This window comes from Aspergillus eucalypticola (assembly GCF_003184535.1).
Source record: "Aspergillus eucalypticola CBS 122712 chromosome Unknown BO83scaffold_11, whole genome shotgun sequence".
Taxonomy (NCBI): domain Eukaryota; kingdom Fungi; phylum Ascomycota; class Eurotiomycetes; order Eurotiales; family Aspergillaceae; genus Aspergillus; species Aspergillus eucalypticola.
The window spans coordinates 569,482-586,722 of record NW_020290285.1 but is presented as its reverse complement, the minus strand read 5'-3'; the positions used below and the strand labels follow the sequence as shown (position 1 = coordinate 586,722).

The 17,241-nt window shown below is 50.5% G+C and overlaps 6 protein-coding genes across 6 annotated transcripts; 2 read left to right on the top strand and 4 right to left on the bottom strand.

The window, feature by feature from the left end:
- Positions 1–2,071: 2,071 nt before the first annotated feature.
- On the bottom strand, positions 2,072–4,060 carry BO83DRAFT_25327 (uncharacterized protein). Its single transcript, XM_025527044.1, has one exon. It carries the CDS (start codon positions 3,839–3,841, stop codon positions 2,342–2,344), a length of 1,500 nt encoding a protein of 499 aa, XP_025388545.1. The 5' UTR covers positions 3,842–4,060; the 3' UTR covers positions 2,072–2,341.
- On the bottom strand, positions 3,844–5,349 carry BO83DRAFT_398526 (uncharacterized protein; the record flags this gene model as incomplete). The annotated part of the gene is made up of 7 exons (XM_025533259.1): positions 3,844–4,070; positions 4,094–4,152; positions 4,291–4,429; positions 4,816–4,874; positions 4,896–5,124; positions 5,153–5,224; positions 5,262–5,349. 7 exons carry the CDS (start codon positions 5,347–5,349, stop codon positions 3,844–3,846), a joined length of 873 nt encoding a protein of 290 aa, XP_025388544.1.
- A 993-nt stretch (positions 5,350–6,342) lies between these two features.
- BO83DRAFT_398525 (aminotransferase class I/II-fold pyridoxal phosphate-dependent enzyme) lies at positions 6,343–7,745 on the bottom strand (the record flags this gene model as incomplete). The annotated part of the gene is made up of 5 exons (XM_025533258.1): positions 6,343–6,592; positions 6,622–6,705; positions 6,786–6,897; positions 7,031–7,556; positions 7,719–7,745. The coding sequence occupies 5 exons, from the start codon at positions 7,743–7,745 to the stop codon at positions 6,343–6,345; spliced, it is 999 nt and encodes a 332-aa protein (XP_025388543.1).
- A 1,182-nt stretch (positions 7,746–8,927) lies between these two features.
- Positions 8,928–12,052, top strand: BO83DRAFT_388460 (NRPS-like enzyme; the record flags this gene model as incomplete). The annotated part of the gene is made up of 4 exons (XM_025532758.1): positions 8,928–10,266; positions 10,326–10,832; positions 10,883–11,424; positions 11,474–12,052. 4 exons carry the CDS (start codon positions 8,928–8,930, stop codon positions 12,050–12,052), a joined length of 2,967 nt encoding a protein of 988 aa, XP_025388542.1.
- Positions 12,053–13,303: 1,251 nt separating this feature from the next.
- Positions 13,304–16,233, top strand: BO83DRAFT_311805 (putative C6 transcription factor (NirA); the record flags this gene model as incomplete). The annotated part of the gene is made up of 7 exons (XM_025527491.1): positions 13,304–13,477; positions 13,532–13,586; positions 13,642–14,602; positions 14,657–14,777; positions 14,829–15,025; positions 15,084–15,588; positions 15,742–16,233. The coding sequence occupies 7 exons, from the start codon at positions 13,304–13,306 to the stop codon at positions 16,231–16,233; spliced, it is 2,505 nt and encodes an 834-aa protein (XP_025388541.1).
- A 386-nt stretch (positions 16,234–16,619) lies between these two features.
- On the bottom strand, positions 16,620–17,205 carry BO83DRAFT_25243 (uncharacterized protein). Its single transcript, XM_025527043.1, has one exon. It carries the CDS (start codon positions 17,116–17,118, stop codon positions 16,756–16,758), a length of 363 nt encoding a protein of 120 aa, XP_025388540.1. The 5' UTR covers positions 17,119–17,205; the 3' UTR covers positions 16,620–16,755.
- Between the last annotated feature and the right edge of the window lie 36 nt (positions 17,206–17,241).

Sequence of the window (17,241 nt, the reverse complement as noted above, 5' to 3'; positions counted from 1 at the left end):
CTCTGTACTATCTCGTATATCATTCAAAAGGATATCATACTCTCTATCCTCATATAGCTTTGCAGAATGTGAGATGTTGAGACACTCATAATAGCCAGGCATTACCTGATCCTCTATCGTCTCTACCTACGAGGTCTCTGACCACTACCACCACTGAGAGGATCCGGTCAATCCCACATTCTCTCTTCTAAGCTTACAAGGAATGCGCTTTCTGAGTCTGTTGACTCACGTTTCTAGTTATCTACCGAATAGCCTACCGATACTGAATCCGGAAGATTCAATATTAAAGCACACTAGGAGCGGATTCTGACAATGACCTTTTACCACCAACCAACCACCATCTTGAGATCTCATATACCAATACATACATATTTGGAATCCGTCTCTGCCATTTGTCGTGGGTTAAGAATCATTTCCGGTTCTATCTATGGTAGCATCCCTTAAACTTCGCGGATCGGGAGAATACACGCCCATTCAAAAGGGACATAAATGCCACTATTTCATCCAAATCAATCGCATGGATTGGATACGATATTACTTTGTAGAACTACTAGTATTAAAATCATACACCCATCATTCATGAAAGAAACCAGAACCAATCCAGTTCAGCCCCTGCAATCTAGCCCCGTATCTAGCCACAAGCTACTCCCTACTACTAGTATTTTACCGCCAACTCGACTAACTAACAAACCACCAACAGACTAGTCTAACTCCCAATCCGACCAAGTCAGTCAGGCAATCCATAGTTAAGGAATGAAACCTAACACTGATGGCTGAGACATCATATTGAAAGAGTCCTGGGAATATCGAATCCCCATTGGACAGAGATAAGGGAAACCCTGCACGGTGTCATCCATCACCAGCCATACCCAGTTTACAAGCAGACCTGGATTCGTATTGAAATTGGGTCCCTCCTATTCCAAGCTCTCTTAATTTGTATTATACCTACCCTGTATCGATGAATAGGCTGAAATAGATATACAAACATAACATAACATACGAACGGGAGTATCTTACATACATACAGTACATACATAAATACCCCAACATGAATGGATAAATGCGAACAAGTGATGACAATAGGCGTGAACTCTATCCCACCTGTCATGGCGTCATCAGGCCATTATTTAACCTCCGCGTGTTGAGTTTATTTTTCCTATTGACCGTGGGGTGGAACAATAACTCAACCAGTAGTTATTCTAGGGTTGTAGATCAGATCGTATTAATTTCTTGTCTTGTCTTGTCTTGTCTCGTCTTGGGGGGAAGTGAAGGTTAAAGCATAAATTACCCTTGTCTTGGTTATCTAAATTAATTCGGGGAATGATTTTGGACTCTTCGAAAATAACTACCTAAAGTTCAAATTCCTGGCAGACAGGACAGTCTCCCCCTGCCTAATGACACACAACACACGACATAAGTGACATGCAGCGGTTGGGCTCGGGGATCAGGGGACAACACAAACAGGAGAAAAAAAAACAAGAAAAAATAATAATACTATTAATATTATCTTATCCTAGAAATAATATAATAGTAGCACGGAGTAATGCGCCTTGGCTCGCGTGATACCCAACAACAACTTGAAATAAACTTTCTGTCATTCGCATGCTTTCATTATGATCATCTCCTGTCTTGACATTAACTCATTACAAATGTATTGAAACATCTTCGTAAATAAGAGCTATTCTATTAGCGATAGAATATACAAACCAAATCAAATCACGATGATCTAATCACAGCGGAACTTGGTCGTTCCGGTAAGGCGCACTTAAGCATCAAGACCAACCAACTAAGCCCAATACAGAATAATCTAGCACGTATCGGGACAGTCCTGCACGGGTAGAGTAGCCTGGTAAACAGCCTGGGGCTAGATGAATTAGGTAGGTCGCTAGAGAAGGACTACTTAGTAGCTGCATTAGTTAGTTGGTTCGATCCGGAATTAGTAGTCTTAGTCGCTGTAGTGTACTCCGGACTCCGTTACTTATCACTTATCGCTTTCGACTCGGTGGTGATAACAACTTGTTTCACTGTCAGTGTTCGGCTTGTCCCGCACATAAGCGGTGTCTGTAGATGATATCCAAAGTAAATGATAGTAGCAATTGTTCTACCTAAAGCCAGCCAGGTGTATTCTAGCAATATTCCAAATGAATAGGTGGTGCTCCCCCCTTCCCAAACGCCTCGCTATGCCCCTTTAACCCAAAGGGGAACGCCTCCAATATCTATGCAAAAATATGTACAAGAAAAGCAAAGTAAAAAGAATAGCCAAGTCCGGAATCCATGCGCCTCGCTGTGCGCATTGAGTGTGTGTAAAGCAGAAAGTAAGTTGAGGTGAAGCGGCACTGTTTTACAGACTGCTCACAGAGATCCCGACCCAACGAGAGGGAACTGCGTTCTCGTCCTCATCCTCATCCTCGTAATAGTCATACCGAACATAACGGGCCTGACTGCCCTTGCGGGGAGGCAGCCAGATTCGGGCCCGCGTCGGAACGTCGTCCCGAAGCTTGCCGCTGCGTCGCATGTTCATCTCGAGAACTACCATGCGCAGGAAATCACTGTTCTCCCGCGGCTCGCGCTGGCGTGACATGGGCGGGATCTCCGGGTCGAATGGTAGCAGCTGTCGGTCGCGGCCCTCGGAGCGTGCCAGATGGAACCCGCTCCTGCGACTGCCGCGCCTACCCGAGCGATGGTACGTTTGCATTTGCACGGAAACAGGGCAGTTGGGGCTATCAAGGGACTCGTGTGGGTATTCCTGATAAGCATACATCTCCGCTGGTGAGACCGTTATTGGATTCAGGTACCGTCGGAGTGCGGGAGATGGCGGCTCGTTCATGGGCGGAGGCCGTCGGTCGTCCGTCATCTCCGGCGTGATCGTGAAGAGCGACCGGGTCAGAAAGTCGTCCGGCTGAACGGAAGGAGTAGCAAAGGCCGAGACACTCTGCGCAGCAGATTTGATTGCTCGCAAAGAAGCCGTTAGGTTAGATTTAAATGTGGATCCTAACCGCGGGAACGTTCGAGACGGTGTCGGGCTCTTTGGGGTCAGATCGGGCAATGAGGCCTGCTCGACAAAATCCTCTTCCGTGTCCGACACTTCGTTGTCTAGCAAAGGGTGGTCGAAGATGCAGTTCTCACAAGGTGATTGGCGGTGAAACTTTCGCTCTAACGGGCTCCGCTGGCTTGACGGCGTAGACGGTGCCGGAAGACTGGACGGTGAGTCGTAGTCGCGCTCCAACGACGGCGTCGACTCAAGGGACATAGAGCAAGCGGAGAAAGACGGCGCCTCACTGTCACAATCACTCCCAACTGTAGACTTGTCGACCTCATCCGGGGGACTCAGAAGTAGATCCAGCACTGTGTTGCCCGTGCTCTCCATCGAATTATCGCCTACACCGTCCATCAACAGCTTGCTGAATTGCTGCACATGATCCACACGCGGCAGTTTTCTGCGGTTGCGAGACTCTCGAACAGTCCAGCCCCGGCGAGGCACGGGGATCGCCGTGGCTTCCAGAATCGACGCAATCGAACTTGGCACGGACCGGTCAGTCAAAGTGGCCGACGACGACTTGTGAGACACCGTTCTAGACTTCTTCGGCGTGGCTGGCCCTTTCTTTGCGGTCTGCGAATGTACCGAGGTCACGCGAGGAGCCCGCTTCGGGGGTATCACAACCGGACTGGTGTGCATGGTCTGCGGAGAAGAGTCGGATGGGAATTCGAGACTCGCAAAGTCTTGGACGGGGAGAAGATCCAGGGAGGACTTTGTGACTGGAGTTCTCTCACCATGTTGACGGAGAGAAGTCTTCGGAGACGGAGGTAGGGAACTGAAAAGATAAGCTCTTGGGACCATCATCTTCACAATTTAGATCCAGAGGAAAACTGTTTAATAAGGCGTCCTAGGCCCGTCGAGGCGCTCTGGTCGAGAGTCTGAACGAGATACATGGATGGGAAGAGAGCACGAGAGCAGAAGAGGAGGGAGGGGAACGTCCAGTGGGCGGTTCCCCAGTGGGAGTATATCTGATAGATATAGGCTAGTACTAGTAGTAGTTTGAGCAGATCGGCTATTAGCAACAACACACTTGCTGTGTTGGCACTGGCCAGAGACCCAGCCGAGCGGAAGATGCCAAAAGCGGAAGACGGCTGGGTCCGTATGCAGGCACGCGACTATTGCAGACGGCGAGAGAGATGGGGACGGAAAGTGAAGCAGATGTCCACCGGAACGAGTCCAGAGAGAAGAATAGGGAGACGACGAAGACGAAGAGGTTGAAAAGAGAGTAGACAAGGGAGAAGATTCAGAGGAACCGAAAAGTAGGGAGAGAGAGAGAGGGAGAGGATAAGGAAGAGCCAAGCCAAGCCAGGACAGTCAGCGGCAAAGGGAATAACTGTGTAGTAATGATCTCAAACCAGGAAATCCAGAAAAGGCAGATAACGGGGAAACACACTAAAAGAGAAAGTGACGGTAACAATAAATCTTAACCTCTGCTGAACCAGTACTAGTTACGTGGGTGGATGACGGTTTGTCCGTAACATCGGGTCCCGGCGGAGTCCACTAGACTGCAAAGGTAATATTGATCGCATAACAGAAAGATTGCAGGCGCCTGACCGCATCGAACAGCATTAGCGCCTTCGTCGCCTGTAGTCCCCCCAAACAGTTTAGCCCCAGTACCTAACAGTGAGGCGCCAAATGGGGGTTGGTTGGTTTCAGGCGGTAAGGGCGGGTGCCGACTCCCGGAACATCCCTCGTACACCGCAGCAGTCTGCCCAACGCCCACCGTGTGACCCTGAATTGTTCTAGCGTGGTAACAACCGTGTATCACCTCGGCTCACGGTAACTTCTGGAACCGCCAGTGTCCCAAAGAGGTAGCGGCAGAATGTCTCCTTCCCCACTAAAGAATGTTCCATGTTACCGAGTGTTACGTACTTCTCCCCCGTCACACCGTAACTTTGGTGGTTCGCAATTACCATCACCGATTAGCATCATTATTATTATGGGAGATGGGGGTGGTCGGACTTTTGTGTGTCTGCCCAACCACCAACCACCCATATTGATCTTCGTGGGGTGGGTGTCATTTCCTCGGAAATGCTGTCGGAACAAAGGAACATTTGTCCGTTTCCCTCTCCATGCAAACATACTGACTGACTGTCCCGTGAAATACTGGTAAACATTGATTTCGCCGGGTATCACCAAAGTACCATACACAGTAGGACGGGGACAGCCTTGTGCCTGGCTGACTGCCTGCAGATATCGATTTCTTCCCTAAAGAGGTTCCAACATTCTGTTTTTCCGGTGATTAATAATCCGGGATCCTCCAGACGATCAGCAAGGCTTGGCGCCGAGGATCGCATTTGCTTGGGCTTCATTGGGTCAAGCACGGAGGACGCTTGCGGAGTCTCCCCGATACACGCACACTCTGCCGAGGACCAATGTCTCGTCTACTTTTTGAGAACAGCATCAAGCCAAGACCATATATGCGGCTGGAAAGAAGCGGTAAAGCGCAGAAAGTGTCCCTTGGGAATGTCAACATTTACCTCTTCTATTCAATCTGTCTACGGTTGATCAATGAGCAGTAAAGCAAGATGACTCATCTGATTCTGGCCGTTCTTGTCATTGTACAAAGCAGTGGACTTATGCAAGGCCTCCAGCAAGTCGGCCAAACAAACCCGGTGGCTGGAACTCGAAGGTCATGGGATTATGCCCACTGGATATCTACTAGAATGTCATTATCGTTTGTTCTAGGGGCCCGGTTTTACTGAGCCCAGCAAAAAGCAACCTCAGGCTATCTGCAGATACGTGCAGTGATAACCATACCAGATACGGACGAGACAGCTGCTCGGTCCAATTCATGCTGCTATATATCCTTAGTCATTGGAGGGAGCAATTCGAGCGAAACTAACATATTTCTACTAATACAGGAGAAAAGGAGTGATCAAACAGTAATGCTGCTTACTTCTTGGCGATATCCCTTTCTAACGACTTGGAAGACAGGCTCATCCACGAGTACAGGAGGGAGTTTCCTTCCGAGTCGGACCTGTCTGCTCCCTTGCTACGACTACGACTGATGATGATTCGAACGATTTGTGAACGATCTGCCCTTCTCCTCGGCTCGCCTTGCGTTCTAGAAACATATCATGTGGCTTAGAAAGAGCATCTGCCGGAATTGATCTATTGGGGACATTATCGACATGGTCCCCATAGATGAGAACTTGACCCGTCCTGACGCTGAGTCTCATCGCTTGTGTTGAGCAGCAGTGACTATGTGCAGTGATGTTGTGTGATCTGTGCACTATACCAAGGAGCGTAATAACCTACCATCCCGAACCAACATTTGTACACGAGCCATCTGTCCTGCCCAATTACAGTCGAGTCTCCGGCCTGGGCCCAACCTGCATGATTTCCCAGCCCCATTCCATCAACACTCGCGCAAAGCCTTTGATCTCGTCCGGCTTGTTATCTGCGTGCAGCATCAAGCGGACACGCTCCTCCTCTGGGACGGCAGGGTATCGGACTGCATGGGTACGGAACCCGTATACCTGCAGTCTCTGCTGTAGCTTATGGCATTGTCCTTGCTTGGTAATGATGGGGATGATGGCCACGAATGCTTCTCTTTTTTTTTGTGCTTAATGGAGGGGAACTTTGAAATCCCGGACTTAGATAGAGCTTGTCGCCTTGGATGCATGAGGATGAGCTGGTAGAAGAGCATGATGTTTGCGCGGAGTCTCTGACGGCGCTAATTATGGTGACCACTATGTAGACTTATGATATACATTGGAGGGCTCTGATGGCTAGCGTTCTTAACTGCTCCCTGTCTGTGCTGCTGAGGGTGGCGATCGAAGCTCTGATGGCGGCGACTGTGGGGAAGGAAGGCCCGGTCGAGTACATCAGGCCTCGGGCGAAGTTGGCTATGTATTCTTTGATCAAAGATTGCATATGCACCACACATGGTGCACGTTAAGCTAGCCAGTGATGGAGGCAGGAAATTGAAGGGTACATACCACCCAAGGGGCCAGGGCCTTTGCCATAGCTCTGCATCAAAATAATGACTTCCTTCTCCAGTCCCAAGTGACATGTATCCAGAGCCGTTGGGTCCAACTATACCCAAGTGAGCCTCACCAACTATGAGAACTCCATTGCCGGCCGGTAGAGCACTTCTAACATGCGAGAGAATCTCCGGGATGGGCGAGATATCCCCTTCCATACTGTAATACGACTCTAGAGCCACAAACACCGTTCGTCTCCCGCAGCTAATATCGGCCGAGCCGAGCTTAACCTTCTCAAGCACAGCGTCTAGCGACTGGAGATCATTATGTGCAAAAGCTTTTACGATGGACGCGCGGCCATAACGGATCCCATCATGGATGCTCGCATGGGCCATGGTGTCGTGGATAATGGCATCCCCGGGTTGAGGCAAGGTGCTATATACGCCAACGTTGGCTTCGTATCCTGAGTTGAAGAACATAGCCTCTTTGCCGTGGTGGAAGTCGGCTAGTAGTCTCTCCAGTTTGGTGACCTCTTTGGTGGAACCACCGAAGCATCGGCTTGCGCCAGCTCCGATAACGAACTCAGGGCTCTTTTTAATTCACTGTGAAAAATTTCGTGCATGGCGGGACTGGATCGGAGACCTAGCGTGTCGTTGGACCCGAAGTCAACCATGCCCAATTCGATGGCAGGGGGGGCTCATTTCAAAGTATTGGCCTTGCTGTCGTCGCTTGGCGATGCCCGACTGCAGTACCGCAGTCAATGAGAGCGAGAGCTGCATCGTGTGAGTTCAGGTATAGCGTTTCTTCCACTGATTCGCAGGAAGGTGAAGCCAAGCGTGAAAGGGCGGTTGATTTGTCGATGAAGTTTGTCGGCGAGACTTTATAAGTCAAAGCATGGAAGTCTGGGACTTGTTCCTATCCATGGTAATGTGTGTTCTTGCTGTCCTTAGGGCACGTCGATCTGGACACACAAAACGACACTGGCTGGCATATGGTGGGTAGCACCCAGTGTGCATCTTGAATAGGAAATGCTCAAACCCATGAGTGACAAACGTCCGGCCGACGCTTGCGGGATAGGACCCAAACCCTAGTTCTCGCTCCCCAATGGAGTTCATTCGCAATATGGGGTACAGGTGGCATGGACAGCAAATGAAAAATTCTCTGTCAGTCCTTGGTCAAACTTTACATGGAATGCTATGATATCAATGATTCCTCTTTTCAACAATATAGCCACATGACATATCGATCTAGCTATCAGACCCACTCATCTGATGATGGTTATGCATATGCATTGACTCACATCTGAGATCAGATTATACACAATGATCGACTGATTGCCATGCTCCTTTGGACGGCTTTTATCTTCTTGTCACCTTGCACCGGATCTCTTATTCTCTTGTGGAGTAAACCTTCATTGATCAGCATGCGCGGGCCAGTAGATTGCCAGAAGGACGGCCTTCGTGACGACGTGAAAGTCAAAGGTTCGTCCACCTGCTGGATCCGGCGAGTTGCAGTGACAGATTCTTGTCGACTACATCACCTTGTCGCGACCAGTGATGATCTCAGCCACCCGTCGTCCACGCATGGGACGGCAATCGGGTCGCTGTCGTTCCGAACATGGCAGTTGACCGCGGAATCGCGAGGTTGATGTTGGACTGCCGTAGAGATAGAAACCCCGAGCGACTTCAGCGGAGTACGTATTGAACGGCGATGCCGTTTGGAGGGTGCCGTGGATTTATGACAAGTACTTGCCTTGCTGCTTTCTTGTTTGCCCGTAGGAAGAAACCACAAATGAAAGCATCGAGACATTTGATTGTCAATCAATACATATTTCATCAGACCCTCCATTTACATGTAGCTGCTCAGTTCAGATACCGTCCCTATATACTGAACTGGAGCCAAGTTTTCGCTAAGACAAGAGTCCAATTCGAACGGTGAATTCCACAATGGTTTGCTAGACCATGATGGAAAGAGTTCTGGCGCAACATGCTCAAGAGCATCCAGACGCTATGGCCGTGCTGGACGGGCCTCCAGCCCTCACGTATGGGATACTGCTAGCCCGTGCCACATGTCTGGCGGACAGGCTTCAGCTGAAAGACAAGGTTGAGGCGGAAGAGCCCGTCGGCATTCTCCTCAGCCCTGGCCTGAGTCAAGTGGTGGCCCAAGTGGCCGTCCGTCTCGTCGGTGCATCATGCGTCCCTTTCGAGCCTAACCAGCCACCGAAGCGGATCTATGAATTGTTACGTGATGTTGCCGTCAGACGAGTGATCATTGAGGATTTGTCTACCAACAGGTATCAAGGCTTCGACCTTTACCCGATGGGACACCTCGAACCGGCGCTATTCCGCCACGATAGTCACCTGGTTACCCAGAAAGACTGTCTCCAGAAAGAGGATGGACGCAGTCACATTCTTTTCACATCGGGGTCTACGGGAAAGCCGAAACCCGTTCAGATCCAGACAAGCAGCATCCTCCATCTGGCAATGAAGAACAACATGACTCCGCTGTCACATACCGATCGCGTGACCGCATTCAACAATCCTGGTTTCGATCTGAGTCTGTTTGAGATGTGGGCTACGCTGATAGCCCGGGGGACTATCGTGGTCCTGCCAAAGGGAGTCGCAACCGACCCAAGCCGTCTTCCTGCCTTTTTGACTGACACCCGAGCGAGCGTGATGATCATCCCAACGGCCCTCTTCAATGTAATTGCGTCAACAGCCCCCAATGCATTTTGTGCTTTGCACCATGCGATAACAGCTGGCGAGGCAGCGAATCCACGAGCGCTGCGATCTGTCCTTGAGAAGGAACCTCCAGAAAACCTGTGGAATGGATACGGTCCTACCGAGGGGACTACCCTGACCATGTACAGGGTAACCTTGTCGGACTGCCTGGGAGACCGCATCAGCATTGGCCAGCCCATTGGAAAAGCAATTGTTTATCTGCTAGACGATAACCTGGAGCCTATCGAGGAAAGTGGCATCCATGGCGAACTATGTATTGGCGGGCCGGGAAAGTCAGCTGGCTATCTCCACCGGAGCCGTGAGAATGAGGAAAGATTTATCAAAATACTTATTTCAAACCGGCACACAAAAGGCCCAGGTATAATTGACGGCACGACTGTCGCTGGTAGTTCAATTGTCGAACTGTATCGGATTGGTGACATCGGCCAGTGGCGACGGGATAAACCAGAATTCCTTGACTACATCGGTCGTCGCGATACACAGGTCAAGCATCAAGGATTTCTCGTCGAACTTGAGGAAATTTCGCGAATTACGGAGTCGAACCCACTTGTGAAATCTTGTGTGGTCATGCAAAGACTACCCTTGTCGGTTCTTCGGTTCTCCACTCGGCTATCTTAGTCGCGTATATCATCCCCAGTGGCGGCAATAAGCAGAATCAAGACGCCATCTTTCGATTTGCACAGGAAACCCTGCCGTCCTACATGATCCCGGAGCCATTTGAACGAATCATGACCTTTCCTTTGACGGCAAATGGTAAGTTCGACCGCCAGGCTCTTCTGGACAGTTATGCACAAGGCTCACGTGAAGGCGAGGCTGGAGGGAAGCGGAACGTCTTTAATGGCACATGTATCAGCACCAACGGCAAGGACACGAGGTCTGTTCTGGCGAGAATATGGGAGGAGCTACTTCAAGTGTCCCGCCCCAAGCCCGAGCAAGATTTCTTTCTCTTAGGTGCCTCGTCCATTCAGGCGGCGGCTCTGATAGCTCTCATACAACATCGGCTGGAAAGCCTGATTACCATGGATGAGCTACATGCGCATTCCCGCTTCTCAAGTTTGTGTGATTTTCTTGACGCCGGGCAGGCGCCCGTAGAAGATAGACACAAGAACGCCCCAGATCATACTAGTATTTGGGCGAACGACTTGATATTGTCGATGACATTCCACTCGCTCCAGACTGGGAATCGGCAGCAGAAGGACGCATTTTCCTCACGGGTGCGACTGGATTCGTGGGAGCGCATATCCTCCGCCCACTCATTGAGAGGCCGGGTGTGAAGCAAATCGCGTGCCTTGCTCAAGCTAGGAACGGTCAAAGCGCCGTTGCTAGAGTGCAGAAGGCCATGGAGAAATACTGTTTGTTTCCCGACTCCTTGGAGCTCCCCCAGAAGATCTTGGTTCTGGAGGAAGACATTGGCGACGAGCAGCTTGGGCTTGGATCCACGCAGTTTAATTGGCTGGTCAATTGGGCCAGTGTGATCTTCCACGGTGCAGCCAAGGTCAACTTCTGCGAGTCTTACCAGGAACATCACCGCGACAACGTCAAAGGGACACGGAACGTTTTGAACGCTGCAGCGCTCGGTCGCCGCAAGGCGTTCCATTTAACATTACATGTCGAGTATCGATGTCTTCGGCCCATCGGGCATGATTCTAGGCACGCGAAGCATCCCCGAAGACAGTCCACTGATAAATCACCTGCCTGCCTTGCGATACGACCTTGGGTACGGACAGAGCCAGTGAACCGCCGAGGCGATGGTGTGTCGTATGCAGGAAAAGGGCCTTCCGATCGCCATCTACCGTCCCGGCTTTATTATTGGAGATAGAGTCACTGGCGCCAGTAACCCTTATGACTTTATCACGCGATGGATTGTCGGGTGCATCGAGATGGGGACCTTCCCGCGAATAGTTGACATGCGGTTCGAATATTGCACGATCGACTTTGTCTGCTCCTCGGTGCTCCAGATTGCGTCAGAGAACAGAAATCTTGGTCAAGCCTACCACATCTTGTCCCCCGACCGGACCAAGTGCTTGACCGTTGAGGATACCATCACTCTCCTCCACGAAGCCGGGTATCCCGTGCGGATGATTGATTACAGCGACTGGGTGGAGCAGGCAGTCAAGTCAGGCACGTCGGAAGGCTCACTCGCGCCGCTGATGCCCGTCCTACAGGAGCGAGTGCTTGGAAAATTGACGCGCTGGGAATGCGCTCAGTTTTCGCCAGTATATGAATGCACGAATACTGTTCGTGCCCTTGCCGGTTGCCCTGAGGCACAGTATAAACCATTTACCATCGATGTCTTGAGACGCTGCATGGCATTCTGGAAGCGAAAAGGATTCTATGATGTGTAAATCCGGTTAGCCTATCCGTAGGATGGAGCGCATGGAGTGATGATGAAACATATGGCTACGTAGTAGATAGATAGTAGATAGGCCAAATCCCGACCTCATAGATCAGGCACATACACTAAACCTCTTTCAGTAATAACCAACCAGCAGTACTTTGTAACCAACTACTTGTAACTGGTCAGATTGTATTATGAAGCATGGAGGGCCATGTGACACAACTGCGATGGTGCCGACCGGAAACGATCCAAATCATTCCTTCGACAGCGGGATGTCATTCTTACTTCCAATAAGATATGTCGGATAGGCAGAACAAAGAAAAAAGAAAGCATAAGGTATCTTGACTATCTTGCAGATATGAACACCACTGGGAAGTACTAGTCGTTTCCACGCAAAACTCTAAGATGGACGAAGATTAAAAGATAACCAAGTATCCAACATGGTCTGTTCAACATCACTATAATATGGCCCGATACCTAACTGACGTTCATGTTTCCACAGTACCCTCTTTCATAGTTAACTGCTACAATAGTTATAAAGTTGACTCTGGAAGGGCGCATTAGTCATCCACCGTTTCTTATCGCCGCACATCCCAACCAACCGGGCCAGATCGTCGAGCTGCCGGCGCGCAGTTGCACAGACTCGCTATCTCTTCCCTTTTACTTAACCCCCCCTCCAGCATTGTCCAATCATTCCGTCCAGATCATCTCCTCTTATCATCCTCCGTCGATTTTAATTCATTCTATGCTCATTGCTTTACCCCGTACAAACCCCCTCCCCGGTTCCATCTTCTACCCAGAGCAATCCGTCGCCTCCACTTGCGGGTCATTTCGTCAACCCATTCCTGCACGTCGCGGGGTAGCCTAATTCATTTTGTGGGCAGATCTCGGCTTGACTGACTGGACTGATTTGTGAGTCGCCCAACATGCATCTCTCGACTTCCTGACATCCTCCGATTGCCGATTGCGCAACACTTCATCCTCCCTCTGCACTAGCTCCTTCTGCGACTTTGCCAATAGTACCGTCCTAGCTCCTGCGCGCTTGCCTAACTAATGCCTCTACCACGGCCTCAGATTCGCTCTTTTGCTGTCGAGCTTATGCCGGTACCCTCGACCCGCAGTTCCCCTCCACCCATTTTGTGCAGGGGCCTTCTGGGTTCCCTCTCCAGCAGCCCGACCCGCTCTTTCCCCCCTCGAGAAGCATGCTTCGCCCTGTTGTGACGCTTTCTCCGAACACTCCTGGGTGGACCTGACAGCGATGGAAGACAGCTCCGCGGAGAAGTCGCAAGAGATGGACGACACGCCCACCCTGACAGGCTCTCGAGGGAAAGCTTCGACCAGAACTCAAGCTACAAAATCGGACAATGGCCCAGCTTCGAAAAGACGTTGTGTCAGTACGGCGTGTATCGCCTGCCGCAGGAGGAAATCCAAGGTACGACCGACCCTACCGCTGTACATGCTCTTTGTAGCTGATGGTGTGGTCTAGTGCGATGGAAATCTACCGAGTTGCGCAGCCTGTTCCTCTGTCTATCACACAGCCTGTATAGTACTGCCTTTCATGCTGGTATCAAAAGATAGAGGCTCACAATACGCTAGGCGTCTACGATCCGAATTCCGACCATCGCAGAAAAGGTGTATACAAGAAGGATACCGACGCGTTGAGAACGAAAAACACAACATTGTTGACGTTGATACAAGCCTTATTGAACTACGAGGAGGAGGATGCATTCGACTTGGTTCGCCAGATTCGGTCGTGCGATAATCTCGAAGATGTCGCACAATCGATCCTCGGTCAAGGGAGAGGTTCCACGGCGGGCCCTGAGGACACAGGAGCTAGTGGAGATGAAGCCCTAACGCAGACTGACCAGTTCGAGTCGGAGTTAGCGGGGAAGATGAGTGAACTTGTCTTGGACGGCTCCCGCAAATTCATTGGGGGCACGTCGAACCTCATCTTTCTGCCTCCCGGATCAGAGCTGAATGAATTTAGATCATCCCTAGGTGCCCAGGAGTCGGATCAGGGCCATGGTGATTATTCCGTCACACGGTGGACCCGTGTTACCCAGGATGAGAGACTGATCAGTCATCTCATGACAATGTATTTTACCTGGCATTACCCGTTCTTCACGACCCTTTCTAAGGATTCATTTTATCGGGACTATATACGCGGGGTGCCCAGCCAGTATTGCTCGACTTTGCTCGTCAATGCAATGCTAGCCCTGGGTTGTCATTTCAGCTCCTGGGAAGGCGCTCGGGAGGATCCAGAGAATTCTGCCACGGCGGGCGATCATTTCTTCAAAGAGGCCAAAAGGCTATTCTTCGAGAACGATGAACACGCGAATGCAAAGCTATGCACCGTACAAGCGCTGGCTCTGCTGTCGGTGCGTGAAGCGGGCTGTGGCCGCGAGAGCAAGGGCTGGGTCTACAGCGGGATGAGCTTTCGGATGGCCTTCGATTTGGGCCTCAACTTTGACTCGACCAGCCTCGGGGCGCGGGATCTGGGCGAAGAAGAAGTGGATGCACGCCGGATAACATTCTGGGGTTGCTTTCTGTTCGATAAGTACGTGACCATATTGTCTCTTAGGGGATCTTTGATGAGCTCTAACATTCGCAGGTGCTGGTCTAATTATCTCGGTCGCCAGCCTCAGTTGGCGGGATCTAGCATTAGCGTCCCGAAAGTGGATATATTGCCTAACGAGGAAGCTGAATTATGGTCCCCATACATGGATACGGGAGTAGGTCGTGAGCACACTCAACCCTCGCGGATTCGAGCCGTTGCCTCTCAGATCTTCCGGCTGTGCGAGATCAATGGCGACCTGCTTGTATTCTTCTACGACCCGACCCCAAAGGAGAAACCTACCACTAAGCAGGCAGAACTCAAGAAACTCAGCGATCTGCATACAAGGCTTGAAGCCTGGAAGAAGGATCTACCAAAGGAACTCAGACCACAAGAGGGGCAGCTTCCTCAGGCACTTCTAATGCAGTAAGTTTCATGGTGATGGCTGCTGTCGCATTAAGGTGTATCACTGACAGACCAAAAGTATGTTCTACCAGCTCCTTCTCATACACCTTTATCGACCTTTCCTCAAATACTCCAAAGTCAATTCTCCGCTTCCCCAACATGTGTCTCCCCGGAAATTGTGCACACAGGCTGCTTCTGCAATCTCAAAGTTGCTGAGGATGTATAAACGGACCTACGGGTTTAAGCAAATCTGCAACATTGCAGTCTACATTGCCCATACCGCGTTGACTGTACATCTTCTCAATCTTCCAGAGAAGAATGCTCAGCGAGATGTCATACATGGCCTGCGGCATCTCGAAGAGATGGGTGAGAGTTGGCTCTGCGCACGGCGCACCCTCAGGATTCTAGAGATTTCTGCCAACAAGTGGCATGTCGAACTGCCGGCAGAGGCTACAGCCACCTTTGAACAAACACATGCCAAATGGGGATCTTGGGGCTCATGGGATCAAGCGATATCTCCTCCGCCTTCCGAGGAGTCACCGCCAGCTCCAACCATGCATTATCCGGTTGCAGATCCAAGCAATGTGCTTTATCCACAGGCTGGGAGACCGATGGGTTCACATGAACATGGTGGTCCTGTGATGCAGTCGCCACCCCCTTCGGTGGGGTCCTTGGGATTTTCACACACAATGGAACCTCCAATACCACCTTCTGTGTCGGCTGTGCGTGCAGCGCAGCGGTCATTGAACGTCCAGCTTGCGCAGGGCGCTACCCGGCTTCCTGAGCCTACGTATCTCCGGCCCGTAACTAACGCCTATAATCAGTTCCAGCCCGTTCCGGTGGCCCAGCAGGAGGTCTGGTATGCCCCAGACGAAGAACAGATCCGCGCATTCACCACTGGGCAGAACATTCCTGCAACCACGACGTCGTCTCCTGTAACACCCTTTGATGGGCCGGAAAATCTTGTAGAAGAGAGCCAAGACTGGTGGTCTCGTGAATCGAGCGCCATGACCTTTGGAATGGACCATTGGGTACCAGGATGGAACCCTGGTATGACTGGGAGAGAACCCGACATGCGGTTCGGAAACCATTACGCCAACGTTGGGCAGACATCGGGAGCCGAGAATAGCTCTCGACCAACCCCAACGATGGGGTTTGGGGTTGGAGCCCCTCCAGGGAGTGCTAATCCGGAGCAGCATCCAGGGATGTCTGGCTACAGTGGCGTGTGATTGCTGGGACAATCAAAAGGTGATAATGCCGTTGCAGTCCTTGGCAACGCAAGTTGCACCCCGCGGTGCCTTGAGATAAAGAAAAATAATTACGATGTTACGATAAGTTTGGCATATGTGCCTGAAGTAATGAATTGTCTTGTGCTATCTGCTTCGCCTTTCATGGATATCTGGATCATCCTTGGATGCTGGCATTCGGGTTCCATTTCAGGCTTCTTGTATAGTTCATATGAAGATGGACACCATACCATACCCTTTCGGGCGATTTATTAGAGACATCGATTCAAACAGTATAATGGAAAAAATCATTACAAAAGGATCGGCCTTGACCCTACCTATCGCTAACATCTGCTCCCCTCCTCGCATTTCAAGAACCCCTCACTAGCTCGCCCCGGAGGCAGCAGGGCAATCAAGTAGTGATCGCGGATGCCCAAACCCAACTACCATGAAAACCCGAAATATACAAACCTACCCATCAACTACCTAAACCAGAGTAAGTGTAAAGTGTAAGCAGAGCCTTAGTCAAATGAATTCGGTCAACCCGATCATACACAAAGATACAAACAAACAGTAACAAAAGGCAATCGTGACCCAAATGCTAGCAGTCATGGATGATGCACATACACACACACATACAAAGCCCGTCCGTCGTTCATTTGCCCGAAATAAAGAAACACAACACAACAGTACATAGGAATAAGAGATCAAGGAAGTTAAAAGCTTCAAATTCTGTATGTGAAATGCAAGAAAGCATGCATGTATCATCATGTTAAGTCTCCAATAAACGGCGGTCCCAGCCAACAAACACGATACATTTACGACTGAACATCGTAGTTGAGAAGATAATAACGAAAAGAAGTCAAGGGGAAGACAAGTCATGTTCATGCACAGGCCGGCCTATATAACTGGATAGAAGTGATGCGAGGATATAAGGGAGGATGGGAGGACGGCTGGGACGCAGACATAGGAGGCGCAGACGCAGACGCACAGGCAGAAACAGATGTAGAT

Bases quoted from the DNA above. Each gene is read 5' to 3' on its own strand.
- BO83DRAFT_25243 (XM_025527043.1), bottom strand. From the start codon at position 17,118: ATGAACATGACTTGTCTTCCCCTTGACTTCTTTTCGTTATTATCTTCT.
- BO83DRAFT_25327 (XM_025527044.1), bottom strand. From the start codon at position 3,841: ATGATGGTCCCAAGAGCTTATCTTTTCAGTTCCCTACCTCCGTCTCCG.